Source organism: Capra hircus, chromosome 11 (assembly GCF_001704415.2).
Source record: "Capra hircus breed San Clemente chromosome 11, ASM170441v1, whole genome shotgun sequence".
NCBI classification, from domain to species: Eukaryota; Metazoa; Chordata; class Mammalia; order Artiodactyla; family Bovidae; genus Capra; species Capra hircus.
The window spans coordinates 5,030,206-5,053,622 of record NC_030818.1 but is presented as its reverse complement, the minus strand read 5'-3'; the positions used below and the strand labels follow the sequence as shown (position 1 = coordinate 5,053,622).

General features: G+C 42.5%; 1 protein-coding gene across 2 annotated transcripts in view; it reads left to right on the top strand.

Annotated features, from left to right (window-relative positions):
• Positions 1–23,417, top strand: part of AFF3 (AF4/FMR2 family member 3) — a 576,000-nt gene that overhangs the window by 95,144 nt on the left and 457,439 nt on the right. The window contains exons 3-6 of one of the 2 annotated variants that reach the window (XM_018054920.1): positions 276–350; positions 2,586–2,706; positions 3,770–4,082; positions 4,209–4,591. In XM_018054920.1, the coding sequence (XP_017910409.1) occupies positions 276–350; positions 2,586–2,706; positions 3,770–4,082; positions 4,209–4,591 (892 nt within the window). The remainder of the gene's footprint in view (positions 1–275; positions 351–2,585; positions 2,707–3,769; positions 4,083–4,208; positions 4,592–23,417) is intronic. The other variant, XM_018054921.1, reaches the window with a different exon arrangement.

The window sequence follows — 23,417 nt, the reverse complement described above, 5'->3', positions numbered from 1 at the left end:
GAGTCCCCTGCCTTGCAAGGCAGATTCTTAACCATTGGACCGCCAGGGAAGTCCCTTGAAATGTAACTTCTGTATCTTCATTGCTATACTCTACACTGTTCCTGACCTTCTCATTGCATCACAAGTCCTGTTTGGACTCCCCTTGGACCGTGATGTCCTGTGTCCTTTCCCCCTGGCCTCTGGGGAAAAGCTAACAAACGCATGCACACTTAGGCGCCGAGGGCTGAACAGGTGTAAAGTGTTTTCCCTCCTTGTGGTGTCTGCATTTCTTACAGGGGTGAAGACATCCTAAACCAGAGGAATGACTCTCTAGTTGTGGAGTTTCAGTCGTCAGCCAGCAGATGCAGGAGGTATCATACTGGGTATGGGGGCTTCTCAGAAGCCCGGGGAATCATCCTGAATGACCACCTGCCTGCTCTGTGTTACATCAGTCCACTTCATGCATCCCCCCAGTCTTGTGTGTTTGGTCAGCCTGAGTTGGCTGAAGACAGCAAGCATGTCTGTGGAGATCTCTGTGCATGGGGGTGCACAGTAGGTGCTTCGCCCATGGGTGTGTGCATGTGATGCAGGCTGTGTTTCTGAGTGCTGGTGCTGGTCCGGAAATGAGCCAGTTCAGTGTAAAGCTGCAGTGCCTCTCTTGGCTCCAGCCCCCCTCATGCCCATCCATAGCATGAGCTATTGTTCCCAGAGCAGCCTCCAGCAGAATTCCACGGCATGTTCACAGAAGTCAGGCCCAGGTGTCTGCACTCGGGGCAGGACAATTGTTCTCTCTCCTGGTTCTGTGAATCAGTGTCATTCCCATCTCGTGCCTCCCTTGTGCCACTCACTGTCACCAAAGCCACCCTGGGGAGTGCCCAGGAACGATAGGGTTGGAGTGGTGAGCCTCACGGTGGGAAAGACTAGGGTTCCAGCCTCCCTTACGCGAAGGTCACTTCTTGGACTCCCAAACCGAATAACTTTGGGTAATGTACTAAGGATGAATTAAAATGCTAATAGGCTACATGTTCTGGGTATTTTAACCTTCCCTGATCTGAAATTTAAATGAAATGCCTTAGGTGCTCTCGAAGTCTTGCCAGAAGCACATTGAACATCACCCCTTTGACAGTGAATTTAAAATACATCCTGGTCTCACGGGCAGAGCTGGGAGGATAAGCAATATTTATTTTATGATCGTTTTATTTGCATCCTTTACAGCAACATGACATGCATATGCTCTTTTACTCGAGATAGCAATTTAGCTAAAAAAAATACCCCAAACCTCACTTATTTTTTTAAGTTTCTTTGAACCCTCGAATCCTCTCATTATAACAACATTTGATAGCAGTACATTGGATTTTGGGCACCCGAAGCTATTACAAAGCCCTCTTTGGAGATTTCCTTCACGTTCAAACCTTGTGACAGTACCATGAGGGTACGGTTTTATAATGAGGGCTGCAGAGAGAGCGATGGCAGGCTTTTTCGTCATCACATCACTGGTTTATGGCAGGATCACGGTCAGGAGGTGGCCATCCTGGCTCCCAACTCCAGCCTCTGTCTCCTAGACTGAGAGGGAGGTCTGAGCAAAATGACGACAAGGTCACTGAAACTGCCTGCTGGAAAGGGACACAGCGCTCGTTTGGAGGGCATGGCAGTGCCTTACAATAGGTAGTTCTGTTGTCTACACGGGGGCTAGATTTTTCTGTCTACTGAGCTGAAAAAACAAGTCTATTTCCTTCCATCACTTAACGAGTCACTTCCTTATTATTAGTTGAATTAGCCCCTTTATTTTCCCTTTGCTAAGAGGAAGGAACACTATTTTTTTTCCTTAGTCCTTCTAGTTATCAGGTTTCTGGTCACTTCGTAATTACATCTTGAGGGAATAGATATTAATTTTCTTGCACAAAAAGCCCGAGTTCCTTGATGACACACCATGATTCAATTTCCGTCCTCTCTGTCGTTGCCTGCATCCCTTCCTCTTGGCACATTTTTCATGGTGAGGAAGAGTGATCGTGTCAAATATATCAGAAGGAAGGATGGATTCGGGAGGGGTTTGACGACTTGACTGATTAGCAGAGATCAGAAGAAGGCTCATAACCGTGAAAACCACTGCAGCATGGCGTTTTAACAGCTCTTTGGGGATCTAGTTAATGAAAGAATCACTACAGAAACACAGCCGTGCAAAAAAAAGGCGGGGGAGAAAGAAAAGAGCAGACACATTCCCATATAACATTCTGGGGCTATGTCATAAGAGGAAATACACTCATAATTTCTATTTACACATTGCTGTAATTACCATCTGCTTTAAGGTTATTTTCAGTCTTCTCCTGTCAAAGTTGTGTAGGTACTCCCTCTTTCACATATTAGGAGAGAGGTCTAGTACTGGTTGCAACTTGTCCTGAAGATTTCTTTCCCTCCTGAAGAATGGAATTCTAAAACACCCTTGCTGCACTGCTTGATTAGACTGGCTTTCATCTGGTCCCTGCTCCCCTTCACCATCACCATTTCCCCGAGAACCAGACCTCTGCACTCAGGTGACTGATACATTGGGCATTACATTTAATTTGTTTGTGTGTATGGTTATCCTCTTTCCTTTTTCCCTTATGCAGTGTCTACGAACCAGATAGAAACGTGTTACGGAGGAAAGAACGAGAAAGAAGAAACCAGGAAACTCAGCAGGACGATGGCGCGTTTAATTCGAGTTACTCCCTGTTTAGTGAACCCTACAAGGTAGATGGTTTTCATGTGTTCTTCTTCAGCCCCTCTTTCCTCTTGCTTAACCCCATGGGATGGCAGTTTTGACTACAGGAGCTGGCCAACACAACTTGAGACAGCTCAACCCCTAAATATGGGGTCCCCCCCCACCACGAATTTTGGTGTCTCTTTCACCTGTCTTTGCTGGCTGGTCCCTCAGTGAAATACAGCTTTTATTGAAGGTGGATGTCTGTGTGCTGTGGTTTTTATCCATAATTGACTTCATCTCTGCACTGATTTGCAAAGTCAGGGCTGTTTGTTATGTTTTCTAAACTGTTGGGAAACAAACACTAAAAAGAGGTTGGTTTCCGTCTTTGTCACACGTAGCTTAGCCTAGGAGCAGGGTACTTGATGTGGTTCGTGAGAAAAGAGCTGTTGGATTGTTTCTTATTGCTGCTGAAGGCCAGAAATATAACCTCGCTTCCAAAATGAAATTCTCTTCCCAGATTTCACTCATTTCTCAGGCTGCTTGGAAGTGAGCATAGTTCAGGCCGGGGGCTTAGGGCAGATTGAGTGCCACGGTGCCCCCTTAGCCTGCTGCCCCGGGACTGCTGGCGGGGTGATGGACACGGCGCTGTACTCTCTGGCTTCTTCTGTCTGTCCCTCTGGGTTTCTGATGAGAATAATTCTTTAGACATTGGAAGCAAAACAATTTGAGCCAAATCTGGACTTTCAAGGAAAACTTACAGTGGAATGAAAAAAAGAAAGGAAAAGGAAATCCACTCCTAAGGAAAGCCTTAGTCCAGACCATTTGGTGACGTGGCGATAGTAAATTTCCTGGTCTCCTTGGCTGCCGCGCAAGACCAAGGAGAGACGCTTCACTCGTGCGTGCTGAGGCCGGTAGCAGTGGTCCAGCTCTGGCGAGATGCTGAGAGTAGACAGATGTCTTCAGAAACACTGAGTCTGATCAAATCTTCCTGCTCTCGTTCTGAATGTGGCGGGTCTGTCTCTTCCAGTGATAAGGGTGCCTCTCCTTCCATCGTCCCCCTGTGTTTCCGTGCTCTCTAACAGAAGTGTGGGTGTTGTGTTCTCTCTCTAGACTAACAAGGGGGATGAGCTCTCCAACCGGCTCCAGAACACTTTAGGCAATTACGATGAGATGAAAGACTTTCTCACGGATCGATCAAACCAGAGTCATCTTGTGGGTGTTCCCAAACCCGGGGTTCCTCAGGCTCCCGTGACCAAGATTGATGAACATTTTGTGGCAGATTCAAGAGCCCAGACCCAGCCAGCATCCGTCTGCAGCACCACGTCCTCTGCCCCAGCAGCCGTCCCCGGGCAGCAGAGTAAGCGGGGCACCATGGGCTGGCAGAAGGCTGGGCACCCACCGTCCGATGGCCAACAGAGAGCAAGTAAGCACGGACACAGAACGCTTGATCTGAACAGATCTGCTCACCCAGAAAATCATAGTAAAAACCCCAGCCCCAGTGTGTCAAGCCCCTCCTCCTCATCTTCCTCTTCTTCTTCTTCCAACTCAGCACAACAGGGCACTCTCAGGACCTTGCTTGGCGACGGCATTGGCAGACAGCAGCCGCGGACCAAACAGGTGTGCAACGTCGAGGTGGGTCTTCAGACCCAGGACAGGCCCCCTGCTATGGGAGCCAAGCACAGCGGCAGTGGCCACTGCGTGCAGAACTTTCCTCCCTCCCTGGCTTCGAAACCCAGCCTTGTCCAGCAGAAGCCTACCGCCTATGTGCGGCCCATGGATGGCCAAGATCAGGCGCCCGATGAGTCTCCAAAGCTAAAGTCGTCTGCAGAGACTGGCGTGCACTGCTTGTACAGAGGAGTCCCGGCCACCAAGTCAGAGTCAGCCAGAGCCAAGGCCAAGCTCTCCAAGTTCAGCATCCCCAAACAAGGAGAGGTGAGTCTTTTCTCCACACCACGTACCTGCATCTGAGTTGTTCCGAGTGATGATCTGACAGTTCTGAGTTTCACTCCCTGTTTGTTTATTTCGATGTGTGACTAATGTCACATGGTGGAATTTGTAGCCATCAATACAGAAGGGTATATGCAGCCATAATGACTCTTAAAATCTCAAATTGAAAAAAAAAAAAAAATCTCAAATTGATTATAATAAAAATATTTTTAAGGACCAGCATATGCAGCTGTGGTGTGTCTGCTCGTTCAGGAAGGAATACCTTGAAGTAATATAGTTCAAGGGATGTGTGTGTGTGTGTGTGTGTGTGTGTGTGTGTAACAAAGCAGTATTGTCAGAGATTTTGTACACTGGCAAAAAGTATGTCAAAGCTTTTAGTATGTAAAGAGGTTAATTTGTATGTGAAAGAGTTCAGAAATTCAACATTTTTGACAGTATTGAAATGTTCCAGGAAAAGCTTCACAAGGTAGGCCTCATCATGTCTTCTAAAATAATTGTTAAGTGATTCAGTATTGAACATGGTGATGATTCAAAAGTTTCAGGTGTCCTATCCATATTATAATATCTGAGATCTGGATTCATTGATGTTAAGAGAGAATTCTCCTTGTCCTATGAAAATGATGCTGGTTATATGAAGAGAGTGAAATCTTTTAGTTCAGGATCTTCTGGTTTGCATGCTGAGTTTAATATAAAATGCTTTTTCCATTGCATTACAAAAAATATAGGATGAATATATGGAATACTAGACTTTAGAACAAGTAAATCCCAATCACAGAGTTAGCAAAGAGGCTGCAGCTAGTCACTTGAACAGTAAATCTGGGTGGAAGATGAGGTTCTGTTTGAGAAAATCGCATCTCGTATTCTATTCCAAATAGATGACAGTTGCCAAGATCACATGAAGAAATATGACTGTACATTTTGTTTGTTTATCTTGCTGTGATATGGCATACTTACTAACGTATAGTGTAAGCTCCAGAACATTATACTTAGGAACTCTTCGTGGAGTTTTATTTTTTATTTTTTAACATATTCTTTTCAAAAGATGGAACAACAGTGATGGCCAGAATATTCTTTGTATCTTAACTTGATCTAGTAACCATATGACATAGATGATTTGACATTTTTCATCGTGGGTCTGACAAGGCTGAGACACCATCAGCTCTTTTATGCATTTCTGATTTCTCATCTCAGAAAGCACCAGGTACCTACTGAGAGATCAATGTATTCCCCTTAAAGAAGACACATCTATTACTCTGAGATGTTTGCACAGGTTCTCATGAGGAAATTAAGTGACATGCACACCAAAGACTTCTTTCGATTATTCATTTATGATGGATCCCAAAAAGTGTTTATTAGGAATTAATGGAAGCAAAAGGTAACTTCTGTAAGCATTATGCTTCTAAACGTTTGTAGGAAACGTACCTAGATACCTGCTGACAAAATTGAATTCATCCAGCTCTTTGATTTTGCTTATCCTCATCAAATAAATGGTCTGAACCAGCCAATGAAGCCTGACTTATTTTTGAACAGAGGTGACCATAATCACCAGGAATCCCTTCATAATTTTAATTCCCAGTGATTCCTTGTTACGATGATTTTTTTTTATGCACCAAAGGAACTTAAAACTTATTGGGTACCAATTTATTTACTTTGGAACCTAGTGAGCTTGGTAAAGCTCTGGTGGAAAGTCTGTTTCTGACAACCAGGACAGCCTTATGTGGACAACTCTCCAGTTCTCACTGGGCTTTTGGGTATGTCCTTGCTCACGTGGACGCTTCCGTGATGCCTGTCTCAGACTGCAGATTGAGGATGACACCCTGTGCAAGTGTTGGTAATCACAGAAAGAGGGAAGTGCTTGAGACAGAGATGCAGACTGAGAGAAATGAGAACTTTTTATACGAGAAATGTTTCATTCCCCCCACATGGAATGACATTGAACTTTCTCCAAGGTATATATCAAAGAGGTCAATCATGCATTGAGGAAAAGAGGTAATGTTGTTTGTAGAACAAAGTTAAAATTGATGGGGTTTTTTGTTTGTTTGGTGGGGGAGAGTATATGCAGTCTTTATTTTAGCAAAGAGCTTTGCATATTAGGGACGATATGGTCATTTTGCATATTAGGGACGATATGGTCATTTTGCATATTAGGGACACCATGGTAATTTTGCATATTAGGGACACCATGGTAATTTGGATCATGTGACTCTTGTGTGTTCGGTCAGTCTGCTATTATAATAACATGACTCTTTCCCATGGGCAGCAGGGTGTTTCCTATAAGTGAATGTTCCACTTCCTGTCCTTCAAGCTCAAAGAGTTTGTTGGTTGGTTTGTTTCTTTACAGTACCCTCAAGAGTTTAAAAATACCCTTTGTAGACATATCATTCAATATTTATAAGACATTTCTATAAAGGCACAGTCATAATAGAAACTGAAGAATTTTATCAACTAGTTGGATTTGAAGGTATATTTGCTTTTATTTTTTGGAAGGAATAAAACAGAGTGGCAAGCCATTTAATAAATGTTAGTGCCTTTGTATTTTTTTACACAGATACCAGCTCTATGGAAATGTCCTTTCAGTAGTACTGATGTTATTTTCACTGAGATAGAGCATATGTTTCTTAGGAAAATTGACACAGGAGATGACCTGAAGGGACCTTGTGTTACTTGACTACACTTTTTCAAGATGTTAGCTGTAGAGCAAGACTTAAGACACTGTGAAGAATTTGGAGACTCAAAAGAAGCGTTGGGTAAAAATGACATGAAAACCAGGGAAGTGAAAATATAATTATACATATGGTACTGGGAAGGGCCGATCCTCATAAGTAAAGCAAATCAATAGCTAGGTGGAATGTGGTGTGAAAGATTAAAAAAAAAATTTAAAACACGATCTCTGCCTCCAAGAAATTAAAGAGACTCCAGCGCTTCACTTTTAATTTGCCATTTCTCTCACTTATAGTCCAAACTAAATTTAAAATTGGACTTCTAGCCCTAGGAAAATTCCCTTACCTTCGTAATCCTTAGAGTAGAAAAAATTCTTTGTTGTTTTTAAAAATTGAAAATTTGAGAATCTCTCTTGTCTGATTTTCCACTTGGTAAATTCTTCATTCTTTCCAACGTGTGCACCCTATCTGCTGCCGTGGCGAATTATTTGTTACCATTCTTTCATCTTCAATAATAGGTAATTAGTGTAGAGAAATTTCAGTGCAGTTTCATGTGGAAGTGAGAGACCTCAAGGGACTTCCTTCACTGATACACCTGCCTCTTGGCTGGCTGTTCCCAGCTCAGTTTTGTGTTTAATGAAAAACATATTTTTGTTGTTATAGCCAAGACTTTCACTCCTGATGCTACCCCTCATTAAGTGAGCCCTCCCTGGGGTGCCACTTGGAAGGGTGACTCCTGTGAGGCAGGAGCCAGGAGCCTTGAGGAATGGCTGAAGCAGGCATATTGGAGTGCTCTAAGGCAGGGCACACTGACTCTTCCGGTGGAAGTGAATTATTTTTTGTCTCATGCACACACATACACAATTAGTATTTTGCCCTTAACATGTAACATGTAATTCCCTGTTAACCTAGAGGGGGCAAATATAGATTGTGAGACCTACATTTATACTGTCTTAGGGGTCCTGTTTAGGAAAAAAAAAAGAATAGGAAAATATTTTACATTTGAAATATTTACAAAAACACATTGTTGGGGCTCCTCTTGGGACCTTGGGAGGAACCTTGGCTCCAGAGCCCCTGAAGCTCATGCTTCATTAGTTTCGCAGTGCCTGTCTTTGGCTCATGGGCTAATAAGACACTGTTATTTGAAATAAGAGGTGAATTTCAGATTGGAAAAGTGGGCTTCATATTAGTCTTCATATTAGTGTGCTTCATATTATATGCTTCATATGTGCATCATATTAGTTGGTAGAATTAAAAAATATGTATTTTTATCCTAGGTGCTGTAGGCAAAACAAAAATTGGGCAGTGCTATAAAAAAGACTAGTATGTAGTGCAGTGGAGCCAAAATATGAGCCTTAGTCTATGAGATCAGTTTGTTTGGCATGCTACAGTTTCAGCGGTGGCATTCTAAAACATTCATATTTTAGTTTCTGTTTGCTATTAATTTAATAAGTGGCAGTAACTTACACTGCTCTTGCAGAGAGCTTGAGTGGCTGGGAAAAGAATGCGTTTGCAAAGTCAGGAAACCCATGACTACTGCCCCTCCCCAGGGAAAGAGACACCTATATTTAAGTATCATTTAGTAGACTGTATGTTTGGAGTTTTCTTAGTGGTTGATAATTCATCTACAAGAACACATTGACCGTTTTTGGTTGATCAGATTTCTGTTTTTAAAAGAAGTCATTAAATCCCTTAAGAAGTATTGATTAATCATAGCATTTGCATGACGGGCATTTTAAAATCACCATTTATACCACAAATAAGAGCAGAAAGATAAAGCACCATGATTTCATAAAACAGCTTCCTAGAAAAGCAATTAACTGATTTTTTTCTTTAAAGTTCACAGAAGATAAATGAGGTAGGCTTCCTATATCCTGTCACTCTCGGTTACCTTTGTATGAAAATGGATTTCTTCCAAATGAAAGTCGGCACCAGCCTGTCGGAGGAAGAAGGCGTCTGCAAAGCAGTGTGTACATTACATATTCATACCAGGCTAAATTTCTTAATTACATTTGAGCTGCTTATTGTTTTCAAATCAAAGGATGCTCTCTGATTGCTCCCTGATGGAAAGAGGGTGTGTGGCCAGCCTGTGGTCCCGCTCTGTTTTGGCCTCATCCTGCCTGTCACGACAGCCTCCATCCTCCCACAGTGTGGCTTGGCAACAGCATCGATGGATACACTCTGTGCTTCTTCCATCCTCTTTTCTCTCAGGAAGTCTCAGAGAACTGGTACCGCTTAGACTCAGAAGTGAAGACTCACAAATTTGATCTCAGATATGGTGGGACGAAAGTGCTTGTTTTCCATCTTACAGGTGGGTCGTCCTGAAGGTCAGAGCAAAGGCTGGCAATTGGAAATGTTTTGGTACTCTTATGTTCAGCCAACCTGTTTTGGTATTCTTACGTTACCCTGAAAGGTAAAGCACCCAGTCACTTTAAAATGACTTCAGTTGATCTAATCTTATATTGAAAGTGGTGGAGAAAGCATATTAAAATGTGACCTGTTGGGAGAAAGTACAGGTATCTTTTCCCATCCCCCCTTCCCCTCTGGCTTCTCTAGATTTATATTATGGAGTTTTCCAGCCATGAGGTGGGAAGCTACTCCCAGTGATGGAGGCATTGCAGGCAGGACACAGGTAGAGGGGGGTGGCAAGCCACTTTATTTTCCCCATAAAGCTTCCTGTCCCAGATATCATCTGGACAGATGATGAGTCTGTTTTCCCTTAAATGGCAACCTTGGGGGTGTTTCTCCAGACCTGGGACTGACAGCCTGAAGCCTGGGAGTTGGGAGTCACTTGAAAAGATGCTGTGTGGTCCAGCATCTCCCCCGCCCTGCAGAGTCCAGGGAGGAAAGCCTCTTCTTGTGTGTTTCATCCTCTCTTGGGCAGAAATCACGTGCAGGCCTTTGAACACACCGGGCTGGCACGGGGCTCAGTGAGATGACCAGGTCTCTGGACACCCACAAGGACCAGGTTTTCATCTTGGTTCTGACACTTGTTAGCCATGTCACCAGGAGCCAGGGCTTTAACTTCCCCTCCGTTTCCATTCTTGTGGAGTGGAGAGAATGATCATATCTCCTCGACAGAGTTACCAGAGGGTAGATGAGATAAAGTCTGTAATGTGCTTAGCACGGTGATATCATGGTAAGCATTCAAAAATTACTGGCTACATTATTCTCATTTAAAATGCCCCTGAAACAACAAAAGCTAGCAAAATATAGAAATGAGGGTGTTATTGAAAGTGATTCTGCTTGTGTGTGAGTTGGAGGTGTAGTGGGCCCGTGACAAGAGGTGGGAGGAGAAAGAAAAATGAAATCCTGCAATTTCTTTTGTGTTTATTTGCTAAAAGTCACTGCAGTCATGAAGACTGAGATTATCCTGGATTAATAAAGCAAAGCCTGAGTGACACGAGTCTCCCTTATTTAACGCTTAGCCCTGTCCTGAGAGTTTATTACTGAGTCTGGAATGGAATTTCTCCGTCTATGTGTTCGGTTTTTCTGAGCTATTATTATCTGCCATGGACCACATCATTCTTGAGTTTTACTTCCAGTTCCATGAAATACAAAATCAACAAGACTGGGGCTGAGAAGAGACATTAAAATGTTCAGGGAGCACATATTTAGAATGACTCATTGAAACAGATCTCTTTTCAGGCACAGAGTATTAAACAGTGTGTTTAATTGAGCTGAGCGGCAGCATCACTCACCCACATGAGGAAGCTGTATTAGTGATACCTCTGTAGGATGCATGCATGGAGGATCCTGCTGTTTACACACTCCATCCAGGGCTGCTCAGGGGACCAGTGGCCTACTGGCCACCCCGGGACATGGTGGTTTTCTGTTCTGACCCAGGTCAGGCTTCAGGAACAGCAGACACTTTCACAAGTTGGTTAGCTTAGATCAGCAGAAATGTATTGTCTCACAGTTCTGGAGGCTGGAAGCCGGAAATCAAGGTGTCGACAGAGTTGGTTTCCTTGGAGGCTTGGGAAGCGGGTGTTGCTCCAGGCTTATTTCCCTTGACTTGCAGATGGCGGTCTCTTCCTGTGTTCTCAGGGTGTCTTTCCTCGCGTTACCTGTGTCTGTCCCATTTTCTTCTTTTGGCAAGGCCATCAGTCACTTTGGCTTAGAGCCCACCCAGATGGCCTCATTTTAACTCAGTTACCTTTGCCAAGACCCTATTTCCATCTAAAATTTAAAACTGTGAGGATCACAGTTGAATGCAACAGTGCGCATTGATAGCATTTTTATGACTGCTTGATAAGTTAGCGATGTAAGTGCTTAGAACAGGGATGGGCGCCTGATAAACACTCAAGATATCCACACTAACAAAAACGGCTATAGTTATTATTATACTTGTTCAGAGTACCTCTGGCTGCTTCGCATGTCTTTTCTGATGTGCTCACCTCTAGATGGTTTGAGAGCTCAGAATCTGGAAATTGAGACGAGGTGGATGAAGCTCACTAGACTTGGAGTGCCCTGTGAGGGCAAGGATTTCTGTTTTGTTTTGACTGCTTTGTTTATGGAAGCACCCCTGACAGTGCCTGGCTCAGTTAGATATTTGTTGAATCAGTTGATTAATGGAAGAACGTGGGTGAAGGAAGTCACTCCCATCCAACCACTGACCTCCTCTCTTTGGGGCCCCAGTCATTTCTGCCGAGCCTTTTATGGGAAGAAAGGAGGCTGATGCTTCCAACAAGTAATTTATAGCTGCTGTGCCGAAGGGCAATGGGAACCATATTTACTGATGTATGTAAACACAGCCCAAGTGAAATAAACCACGGAGCTATATGCCGGCCTTGGAAACAAAGCCGAAGCAGGCCGGGCCTCTGCCAGGGGTGCTGTGTATGGGCTTGGCCTCTTTCTGCCTGTTCTCCTTTGTCTGATTTCCATGAGCAGAAGCCCTGGCTGGGGGGCAGGGCATGGGGTGGGCTGTGTTCGTGATTCTCGTGTCTCCAGCCACGTGATGTGAGACGTGGGAACAAGCAGGGCAATGAGAGTGCTGGGGGTGCAGGGCAGTGCCCACACCTTCACACTTTCTGCCATGAGAATCAAGTGTTCATGTACTGGAAAGAGCCTAGGATACAGGGGTTCTTAGAGGCCCCCGCCAGTGAGTGCAGATTCCCAGAATGTCCCGCGGCCCTTTTCCTCTGGATGTCATTCTGTGTTTCCGTCACAATCCTATTCCAGTTACTCATGGTAATCCACCGTTTCATAATTTACACAAACATAATCCACATCCAGGTTTATTTGTCATCTTCCAGATACATCCTTCGGTAATATTGCTGGTTATATACTGTTCAGGTCTATGCAGCCCTTGGTCAACACAGTAAAGGGTTGACCCATTTAAGTGTGTGACCAGGAGGATAAACAGTGAAAAATAGAAAGGCGTACACATGCAGCAATGTATCAGGCCCTCCCCTCTCCCTTTAATTCTCAGAAGTCTTGAAAATCTCACAGAGAGCCTTGGTGATGGAAGGTCTTCTCCAAACCTCTGTGGTGTATTCGGCTCCTCCCTTGACAGCCCTGTACAGGTTCCTCCCGTCTGTGTTCCGACTCCACAGCCTAGAGGCAGCTCACAGCCTCCAGGGAGGCTGCCCTATCTTTGGATCTCGCCCTTTCTATGTGGACCTGCAAATCAACCTGTCACTTGGGCTTCTTGGCTTTAGATTTGCATCCCAGAGTTTCGGTGGTGGTCTATTTCGGTTCTGTTTTTGTTTCTTTTTTTTTTTTTAAACTATTAACTCCTGTCGGTTAAATCCTCACCATGTCCCTCTGGACAGTACTCCTTGCAGGATCATGCCACCCTTTCCTGATAGACATGAAGTCCATTTAAGTGTGAGTTTTCAGAGTAGCTGTCTTTGCTTCATCATAGCCTGTTTTACACACTCCTTTTTAACCTTTTGTAAGTGGTGGTAAGTATTAGGGAAAAAGAAAAAAGCAGAGCAGAGGAAGGGGCGGGGGTGCATGTGATGTGGGGTAGGGACCAGGTTGCAGCGTTAGAAAGGGCGGTTAGGGCAGTTCTCACTGAGTGAGGGACATTTCAGCAAGAAGAAAGTGAGGGAGTCTGCCAGGAAGACAGCTTGAGAGAGTGTCAGGTAGGGTAGGATAGAGACCCTCACCCTGGAATAGCAGCAAGGTCTACGCTGCCCCCAAGTGCAAGGGGAGGAAGAAGACTGGAGGGGAAGCCCACCATCTGAGCCCTCTCAGCCACAGTAAGGACAGTGAGTGAGAATGGGGAGCCATTGGTGGATTTTGAGCACAGATGTCGGGATCTGACTTAGGTGTTACAAGGATCTGACTTAGGTGGTCCAAACATAATCTTGCTGTCGTGTCAAGAGCAGACTGTACCCAGGCAAGAATAGAAACTCTGCCGGCAGATTGCTGCCCTGATCCAGAGGAGCAGTGATAGCAGTTAGTTCTAGGTGGTGGCAAACATGATGAGGTTGGACTCGATCCACATGGAAGGAGAGCGGGAAGGTTTTCTAATGGCTTGGATGACAGATGGAGAGGAACAGAGGTCAGATTTTGACCTGAGCAGCTGAAAGGAAGTTGCTGTCAACTGAGATGGGAAATAGATGGGGAAACAGTGGAAATAGTGTCAGACTTTTTATCTTTGGGGGCTCCAAAATCACTGCAGATGGTGATTGAAGCCATGATATTAAAAGACGCTTACTCCTTGGAAGGAAAGTTATGACCAACCTAGATAGTATATTCAAAAGCAGAGACATTACTTTGCCAACAAAGGTCCGTCTAGTCAAGGCTATGGTTTTTCCTGTGGTCATGTATGGATGTGAGAGTTGGACTGTCAAGAAAGCTGAGTGCTGAAGAATTGATGCTTTTGAACTGTGGTGTTGGAGAAGACTCTTGAGAGTCCCTTGGACTGCAAGGAGATCCAGCCAGTCCATTCTAAAGGAGATTGGTCCTGGGTGTTCTTTGGAGGGAATGATACTAAAGCTGAAACTCCAGTACTTTGGCCACCTCATGTGAAGAGTTGACTCGTTGGAAAAGACTCTGATGCTGGGAGGGATTGGGGGCAGGAGGAGAAGGGGATGACAGAGGATGAGATGGCTGGATGGCATCACCAACTCGATGGACATGAGTCTGAGTGAACTCTGGGAGTTGGTGATGGACAGGGAGGCCTGGTGCGCTGCAATTCATGGGGTCGCAAAGAGTTGGACATGACTGAGTGACTGAACTGAACTGCCTGAGATGGGGAAAGCTATATGGGAAGGAGGGTTTGAGGGGAAGAGCAGAAGTTCATGGGTTTATTGAGTGTGAGATGTCTATTAGACATCTGCGTGGAGGTAATAAGTAGGCACACAGATTGGAGTGACAATTCTGGAGTTTAGTAGAGAAGAAAATCTGCATCTGGGCCACAGATGGAGATTTGGGAGTTTTCCACAAACATGTGGTATCGAATGCCTTGAGGCTGGACGGTCTCCAGAGGTTGAGCATGGCTGAAGCAAAGAGCTGAGTGCTGTCCAGGGGCAAGGGGTTGATGGGTAGAAGGCAGCTGTAAAGGAGACAAGAAGGAGTCAGTAGGTAGGAAGACAGCCATGTGCTCTCCAAAAGCCACAAGGAGAGAGGGTGTCAAGATGGGAAGAGAATGATCACCAGGGTCAGTTCTGCTGATACTGGATTTAGTAACATGGAAGAAAGGTTTTGGGGCCAAAGCCTGTTTGGTTTGAAGAGAGAATCAAGCAGAGGAATTAGAGACATTGCATATAGATGACTCTTTCCAGAAGTTTTACTGTAAAGATCAGCAAAGATTTTACAAATAGCATATCTTCACTGTAAAAACTTGGATGACATTAAGAAAACAAAGGAGGAAAAAAAATCCCTTGTAATCCCACAATCTGGAAAAAATCACAATTTGCATTTGGTATGGATCCTTCTGGGCTTTTCCTGTACTTCCTCCTGTCTGGAATTGGGATGAGGCTGTTAGATTTGGTCATTATCCCATTCATTTTTCTAACATACCGTCAACACTGTACTATGTCATTGAATAGTCTTTGACAGCATTTGATGCCTGTTTTTTTGCATCTCATTTGGTTGGGAGACTTCTTCAGTGGTTTTGTCCTGTGGAGGTACCACAGTTTATTTATATAATACTTTTCCTGGGCACTGAAGCTGTTTTCAGGGTTTTTTTAGTTATTGTAAATTATTCTGCAATGAGCATCTTAATAAATAAATTTTGTGTTGATATAATATTTCCCAAGAAAAAATTCTTAGACAACTAGTTTATGATTCCAAAATGAGCAAGAGCTTCTCATATATACTCTTCTGTGAATCTTCTGTTCATGTCCTTTACTCATTTTTCTGTTGAAGTATTTGTATGTTTTCTTACTGAGAAAATGAAAGTGAAAGTCACTCAGTCATGTCCAACTCTTTGCCACCCCATGGACTATACATTTCTTGGAATTCTCCAGGCCAGAATACTGGAGTGGGTAGCCTTTCCCTTCTCCAGGGGATCTTCCCAACTCTGGGTTCTTTAAAATTGACCTTTCCTAAATGTATTGGAAGCAGTTTTTAGTCTTTTGATTAACTTTGTTTCGTAGAGAAATTAAATTTTGTATCCTTCCTGTGATGTCTTTCTTTGTAATTATGGTTTACAAGGCTATTTCCATAAATATATTGAAGAGTTAAATCTAACATGAAACCCATAGAAGAACCAGATGAGAAGTTATATATCAGGAACTTATTTTGCTGTAAGGTGAAGCTTTGCTTGCTTATTTTTTCAGATAGTCAAAGTCCAGTATAACTGATTAATTAGTCTTATCTTTTCACTATAATTTCAGCAAGAAAAAAGATAAATAGAAATGTGATATAGCTGTAGGTAGGGATCCTCTGATACGATTTCTTATAAAACTGGGAAGACTTAAAATACTCCATCCTGTTTTCAAGACCTACTCCTAAGCCCCACCACTTTGACAGTCTGCTTCAAGCGCCCAGGAACTTCTTTTCTTCCAAATTCCTATCATGTCCACGTGTGATGTTTTGTCGTTGCTCTGTTTATTCACTAAGTCGTGTCTGACTTTGTGGCTTCCCTGTCCTTCCCTGTCCTTCACCATCTCCCGGAGTTTGTTCAAACTGAGTCAGTAATGCCATCCATGGTGCTGTATTACTGTGTGTTACTATTTACTTCTCTTTGTGTTCATCTGACCTCACAAATATCTTGTAAGTATCACAAATATCTGATCTCACAAATATCTCGTCCATCTGATCTCACAAATATGTTGAGATCAGGGTTCCTTTCTTGTTTATCTTTGCATTAATGATGAGGATTCTGTTTGATCTAGTCCTGAATTACTTTGTCCCTGAGGTCTGGGCATTGCATTTCCGCACTGGTGAGCAGAGCCTGCTGCTGTTGCTAAGTCGCTTCAGTCGTGTCCGACTCTGTGCGACCCCATGGACAGCAGCCCACCAGGCTCCGCCATCCCTGGGATTCTCCACCTACTCTAATTGGTTTGAATAGTATTCTGTGATTTAGTGACAGAACTAAAGACCAGAATGAAGTTCAAGCATAGCCTATAATCTGACCCAGGCTTTATCTCCATCTGCTTAACTAGAGTTCTTGCTGGTCCTAAGCGTGTCATTTTCTTTCACTCTTTTCTCTGTTTATGCTTGGAGTGCTGTCCTTTCCTAGTCTGCCTGCCAAATTCTCTTTTTCCCCCAGGCCAGTTCCTCTTAAAAAATATAACAGTAATACTTGGAAGTTAGAAAGTCACTGCCTAGAATTGAACATTGTTGACATATTGGCACATTGCTTTCCATCTTATTCTCTCTCTCTCTCTTTTTTTGTTTTTTTGCCACTCTACCATGTGGCATGTGGGATCTTAGTTCCCCGACCAGAAATTGAACCTGTACCCCCTGCGTTGGAATCACAGAGTCTTAACCACTGGACCCCCAGGGAAGTCCCTCCATCTTATTCCCGATACTTTTCTGTTTCATCACGCATTGTTTTTATCAACAGGGTAGATGTTCATTTTAACAATGTAAACAGTGAAGAACAATGAAATTTTAAAACCAGCTCAGATCCCACCATCTGGAAAAAGAAAAATATAAGATGAACTTCATTCCAGATAACATTTTTTTCCTTCCCTCTCTTTATATTTCTTTAGATTCATCAAACACAGAACCACCCTTGAGTTCAGTCATATGTTCCTCTGATATGCCCATCTGTTATTTCTTGTTGATGTTTTGTTCTTTCTGCTTAAATACCTGAAGAATTACTTCTTTAAAATTCTGTAGCTTAATGAAAATGTTTCAGTCCTGAGCATTTCCTGAAACATGGGGTGTTCTTTCAGTCTTTTAAGATTAGTTCATTTTTCTAGTTCAGGGAATTTCTTTTATATTAAGTGTTTGCACATATTGGTTTTGATTTGCCTTTTAATTGAATTATCCTTATGTTGAGTCAGATTGGTCTTTTTTGCAGTTCTGTTAATACTAATTTCTTTCTAATTGCTTTGATCTGTATTTTTTCACCTGAATTCACTGTTATTTTTCTTAATCCTTTTCTCTGTGTTAGTGACTCAGAAACAGTTTCCATTCTGTTTCATACAGTATCTGATTTTTTGTCATTAGTTGTATCACATGATTGTATACCTTAGTGGGAAAAAAAAAAGAGGTTATGCCCCTCCCTGTGATTACTTGTCATTTTTTTCCAAGAATTTATAAAATTCTACTTCTCGTTTCTATTTTACTAATTATAAGATTAATTTATTGCCATAGTTCAGGGTTTTATTTTTCATGAAAAAGTTATAAATCATACTCTCCTTTACTCACACTATTAAATTTTGGTTCTTCATTTTAATGGGCATTTTTCCAGTAACATAATCCTCAGGAAAAGAAGAATCTCTATTATAGTTAAGTTAGAGCACATTGTTATAATAGGTTCCAAAAACAGCAGCTTAAAAACAAGACGAAAGTTAATTTCTCGTTCATTTTAAATTTGAGATGGTGTGCTGGGTCTGCTTTGTGGTATCCAATCATGGATGGACTCAGCCTCCTTTACCCTGTTGTTCTGTGATCAGTAGGACTGTTAGGCTCATGCATGTGATCCAAGATGCCCTGTGTTCCTTTCCAGACTGGGAAGATGGAAGAGGAAAGGTGGGGGGAGCGTATCCTGCCCTTTAGAGTTTCAACTTGGAAGGAGTGCAAACCACTTTCTTTCATAATCCACTGGCCCGAGTTAGTCACCCAGCTTTCTGAGATTCAAAGAAGGCTGAGAAAATTGTCCAGTCCTTATGCTGGGTCATCTTGTGCCCTGAGAAAAATTTTATATTCTGGAAGAAGACATGAATAGATACTGGGGGAAAGCAAGCCGTCCCTGCTGGATAGTAGTTACTACTTTATATCAGTGGTTGCTTGTTTAAAGGTTTAGCTGCCATGCTTTCCATGAGCCCTTCAAAGGAAGAAATCATTTTCTCCTTTCTCACTTCTCCAGTGTTTGAGTCCAACGTTTTTGCTGAATTGTTGTTTTTGAATTAGGATGACACAGTCTATGTAATTTTCTGAATTTCTGGATGAATGGGATCTATGAATTCATAAAGTGTTTAAGGACATTGTAGACATTTTCGACAAATAGAGAGAGGCTCCCTATTACATTATTATATATGATAATTGCCCCTGACATCAGTGATAGTTACAAAGTATATAAATTGATTGAAGTAAGTATAAGTATAGCCAGTAATATAGGTTCTTTCTACTCAATATGAAAATTTCTTTGCCTAATATGTGGATTCCTATCTAAATTCATGAGTTCTCTTCTGACATTTGGGTTAAGCCTGAAATGGATTAATCTTTTTCTGATAAAGTTTCATAAGCTGTGATTTCTCTGGTGACCACATTTAATTAGATATTAAATAAACTGCTTATCTTTATACCAACAGGTTTTATGACTGCATTTTTTTTCCTGAGCTGTATTACACAGATTAAGAAATAAAATATTTAGTAGATATATTTAGTAGACCACAATAACCTTAGATTAGAAATTAAAATATGCCTGCTTTTAAAATGGAAAATAAATATTTGAGCTTAAATTTAAGAGATAGAGATAGGTAAGATTGTCTAAATGTATCCATTCCAGTGGGAAAGAAAATACATGTTGCTTTTCCAGGTACTGTTTTTCCCCACCCCCTAGAAATTGACTACACTTCTTTTAAGTGGAAAATTTCTATTTAATCTGCAAAGGCTGAAACATTTTGGATAAGGCTGTGAAGGTTTTAATTAAAAACTTGAGTTTTCCCTTTTTCTTTTTTTCAATACCCCACCCTGTGGTTAAGATTCTTCCACTCAAATATAATGACTTTCTGACTTTCTCCCCCACCCAACCCCCGCCCATGTGTTGGAATGGAGAGGAGAGATTGTAGGCCTTATGACTATTGAACAGCCAAGATTAAGTTAATCTGCTGTTTCAGTGAATGGAACATCACAGAAATGGATCTGGAAATGCCGGATGACCTTTTGTTCGATCAGAAGAGAGTTTCCAGGTTGCCTGCAGAAATAGGATCCAAACAGAAGGAAGATCAATGGTCAGATTGCCTAAAGGCATAAACTCTGGAAAAGGTTTAATTTTTCTCAGGTAGATTCTGCTTCCTAGAGCTCAGCAAAGTTTTAGAAGAGATTCTTCCACCCTCCGGAAGTCCCTTCAGTTCCTTCAAATTGAAAGTGAAACTGCTGTTTCTTCTCTCTGTTAATCTCTCTCCTCCCCAGGCAAACTTCAAGTGAAGACTGCGTAGGGATAGGTGAGTAGAGTGGCATCCCTGGGACAAAAAGTGATGGCTCAGCTGGTTATGGGAAGGTTGTGGTGAGTTGGGGTTCCTCTGAGTTCCTGGTTTGAGTTTCTGGCATGTATCTTTGGATGGTATCTTTGGGCCTTGATGGTTGAACAGCATCCAAGCTGTAGTTTCCTTTAACCGAAATGTTTTCTGGATGTTTTCATTTCAGTGGTTTAAATTTGAGTTGACCACAACTTGAATTGTGGTCACACACAATTCACAACTTGAATTGCCTTGGTCTTACTGGGACTCTTGGGATCATCTTGGGTTCTTTATTTTATACCATATCTTGTTGATTGCTCTTTCGAAAAATCTCAAATAGTCATCCAAATCTTAGTGCTACTTCCTATTTGACTACTAGCTTTTCTAGCTTTTGAGTAGTCATCAGGTCAGCTTCTCTTTAACAAACCCTGAAGAGCGTTATCTAATTAATCCTTCTAAAGATCCAGTTTCTCCTCTTCATTCCCCACCTTAAAATCCTTGCAGGTGAACAGGGGAGAAGTATATCTGTGTGATACAGAACAAGTATTTCACGGATAAATTTAAGATAATTTAATTTCATAATTCCTTTAAATTTTTAAAAAATTGTGGTAAAAAAGCACATAGCATAAAATTTACCATCTTAACCATTTTTAAATGTACAGTTCAGTTCCACTAAATGCATTCCCATTGCAGTGCAGCAATATCTCATAACTCTTGAGGGGTTTTATCCCCCTCATTTTGTGGTGGCTCAGACAGTAAAGCATCTGCCTGCAATACAGGAGACCCAGGTTCGATTCCTGGGTCGGGAAGATCCCCTGGAGAAGGAAATGGCACTCCACTCCAGCACTCTTGCCTGGAAAATCCCATGGACGGAGGAGCCTGATAGACTACAGCCCATGGGGTCGCAAAGAGTTGGACACGACTGAGGGGTTTCACTTTCACTTGAAATTTTGATATATCTCACACAGGTGTTAAAGTATTCTGTACTTAAATGCTTAAGAACTTCATGCCAGTCAGTTACAGTCATTATATGCAGTTAAGTGGTGGCTCCTGGAATCTTCCTGGAGATCAGTTATGATTGTGCTGTTCCCTCCTCCTTTTCCTGGTGTCTCCTAAGTGACTAAGGACGACTGTGTCTCACTCATGTTAGGTATTTGGGGGCTGTTTGTTGATTGACTGTGTGGGATGTAAGACCATTGTCGATAAAGGATACTGCCTTTCTTCATCACCTTCTCAGTAAGCCAGGCTAATTGCATGATGTTACAATGAAATGCAATTGGGCTTCCCTGGTGGCTCAGATGGTAAAGAATCTGCCTGCAGTGCAGGAGATCTGGGTTCGATCTCTGGGTTGGGAAGATCCCCTGGATAAGGGAATAACTACACACGCCAGTATTCTTGCCTGGAGAATTCCAGACAGAGCAGCCTGGCAGGCTACAGCCCACAAGATCACAAAGAGTTGGACATGACTGAGCAAGCACGAGTGCACATGCACACACAAGTGCACACACACACAAGTGCACACACACAAGTGCACACACACACAACCTCTACTTCATTGTTAATTCCTTTTAATTTTATCTTAGAAAGTCTCTTGAGTGGAATCCCTCATCCTTGGGTTTCATCACCTCTTGGCTCTTTGCCATTAATCTCTTCCAAATGTACTTCACCATCCACTCAGTACCAGGCATATATAACTAAAAAGTTTTTTGTAATGCAGAGGAAATAAAAAGGAAAACACTAGTCTGATCATGTTACTTTCTTGCTCCAGCAGCTCCTTTTCTTACCTGGTTTCCTAGAGCAGCTTTCAGCATCCCCCAAGTATATTCTGCAGAACATTAGTTTGGAAGGTTATCAGTAGCTCCATGAAAATGATGTTTGAGTTACATGGGTTTTTACTTTCATATTTCTCTTATACCAAATGTTATGTTATGAATCTCTGAAAGGAGACTCTTCTGAGCAGCATTTTCTCAGCTCACTTGATTACAACAGTGGCTTTGGTTGTTGTTTTGGTTTTGTTTTGTTTTGTTTTTTTTTTCACAGCAACTCATGGAATTAGCATTCTGAGAAACATGTTAGAAAATACTAACCTAGAAGATAAAAGTCTAGAACCTCAGCGTCTTCCCTCATCTCCTGCTCTGGCTTTCACCCCAGGAGCCTGGGGTCCTCTCTTTTCTAGCCACTCAGAACAACACACCATGCACGCTCCTGCCTCCATGTTTTATAGTGAATTGCTCCTAAAGAACCTGCCCTCCAGCACAGGAGACATAAAAGATGGGGGCTTGATCCCTGAGTCTGGAAGATACCCCGGAGTAGGAAACAGCCAAACAGTAAATTTTTAAACACTAGAGAATATATTTTCAAAAGCTGTAGGTAGTGCAGGATTAAACTAAACCTTCGTTTGAGGTAGCAAATAGTTGGTAGGGAAGTGTCCACATTTGAAAACTATAATTTCATTGGGATACTCCAGTATTCTTGCCTGGAGAATGCCACGGGCAGAGGAGCCTAGCGGGATATAGTCCATAAGGTTGCAAAGACTTGGACATGACTGAGCAACCGAACACACACACAGGTTTCTGCTCCCTATCAGAGACCTGCTGCTTGCGCTCACCGCTACCCCACTGGGCTTCTGTCACTAAACCTCTGTATCATCTCCTCTGTGAAACCTCTGCTCACAGAATGAGCTGCTTTCTGTATTCCTTCAGGGCACTTCTCATCTCTCTGTTTTTTATCCATCCTTCCATCCATAGATTCACATAGCTGGCTTTTCCAGTGAGCTACGACCTGTGAGCTCCCAGTCAGGCTGGCACCCTGTCTTATTCATCTTTATATCCTGGGCACTAAGTACACTGCTTACCATGCAGGTCCTTTACAAAGTAATGTTCAGTTAAAGTGTTAAATTTAACACTAAAAATTCTTCAAAGCTTTAAAATAAAATCTTTAAAAAAGATCGCATAGCATCCCCCCCGCCCCCAACAAAAAACTCAGTTTTGTAAGCAAACATTATCCCAGGCTGGAGATTGAGAAAATAGCACACTTTATATCCTACATCTTGTCAGAATTCTGGCCAGACATTAACTTTTTAAACACTAGAGAATACATTTTGAAAAGCTGTGGTAGTGCAGGATTAAACTAAACCTTTGTTTGAGGTAGCAAATAGTTGGTAGGGAAGTATAATTTCATTGGGATACAGATCTAGTTTCCTTAAATTCTGGCTACGGAAGAATTCTCTGAAACAAGTCAATGCTCATAGTCTGATATATCCAAAGTCCGAGTCACATCTCTTACCCTAGCTAAAGCTGAGAATAAGTGAGATGAACCCTGCCCTGTTCTGGGTTCGCAGCTCTGTCTCAGAACCACATGCACATGGAAGGGTCTGTGGCTGCATCTAAACTAACA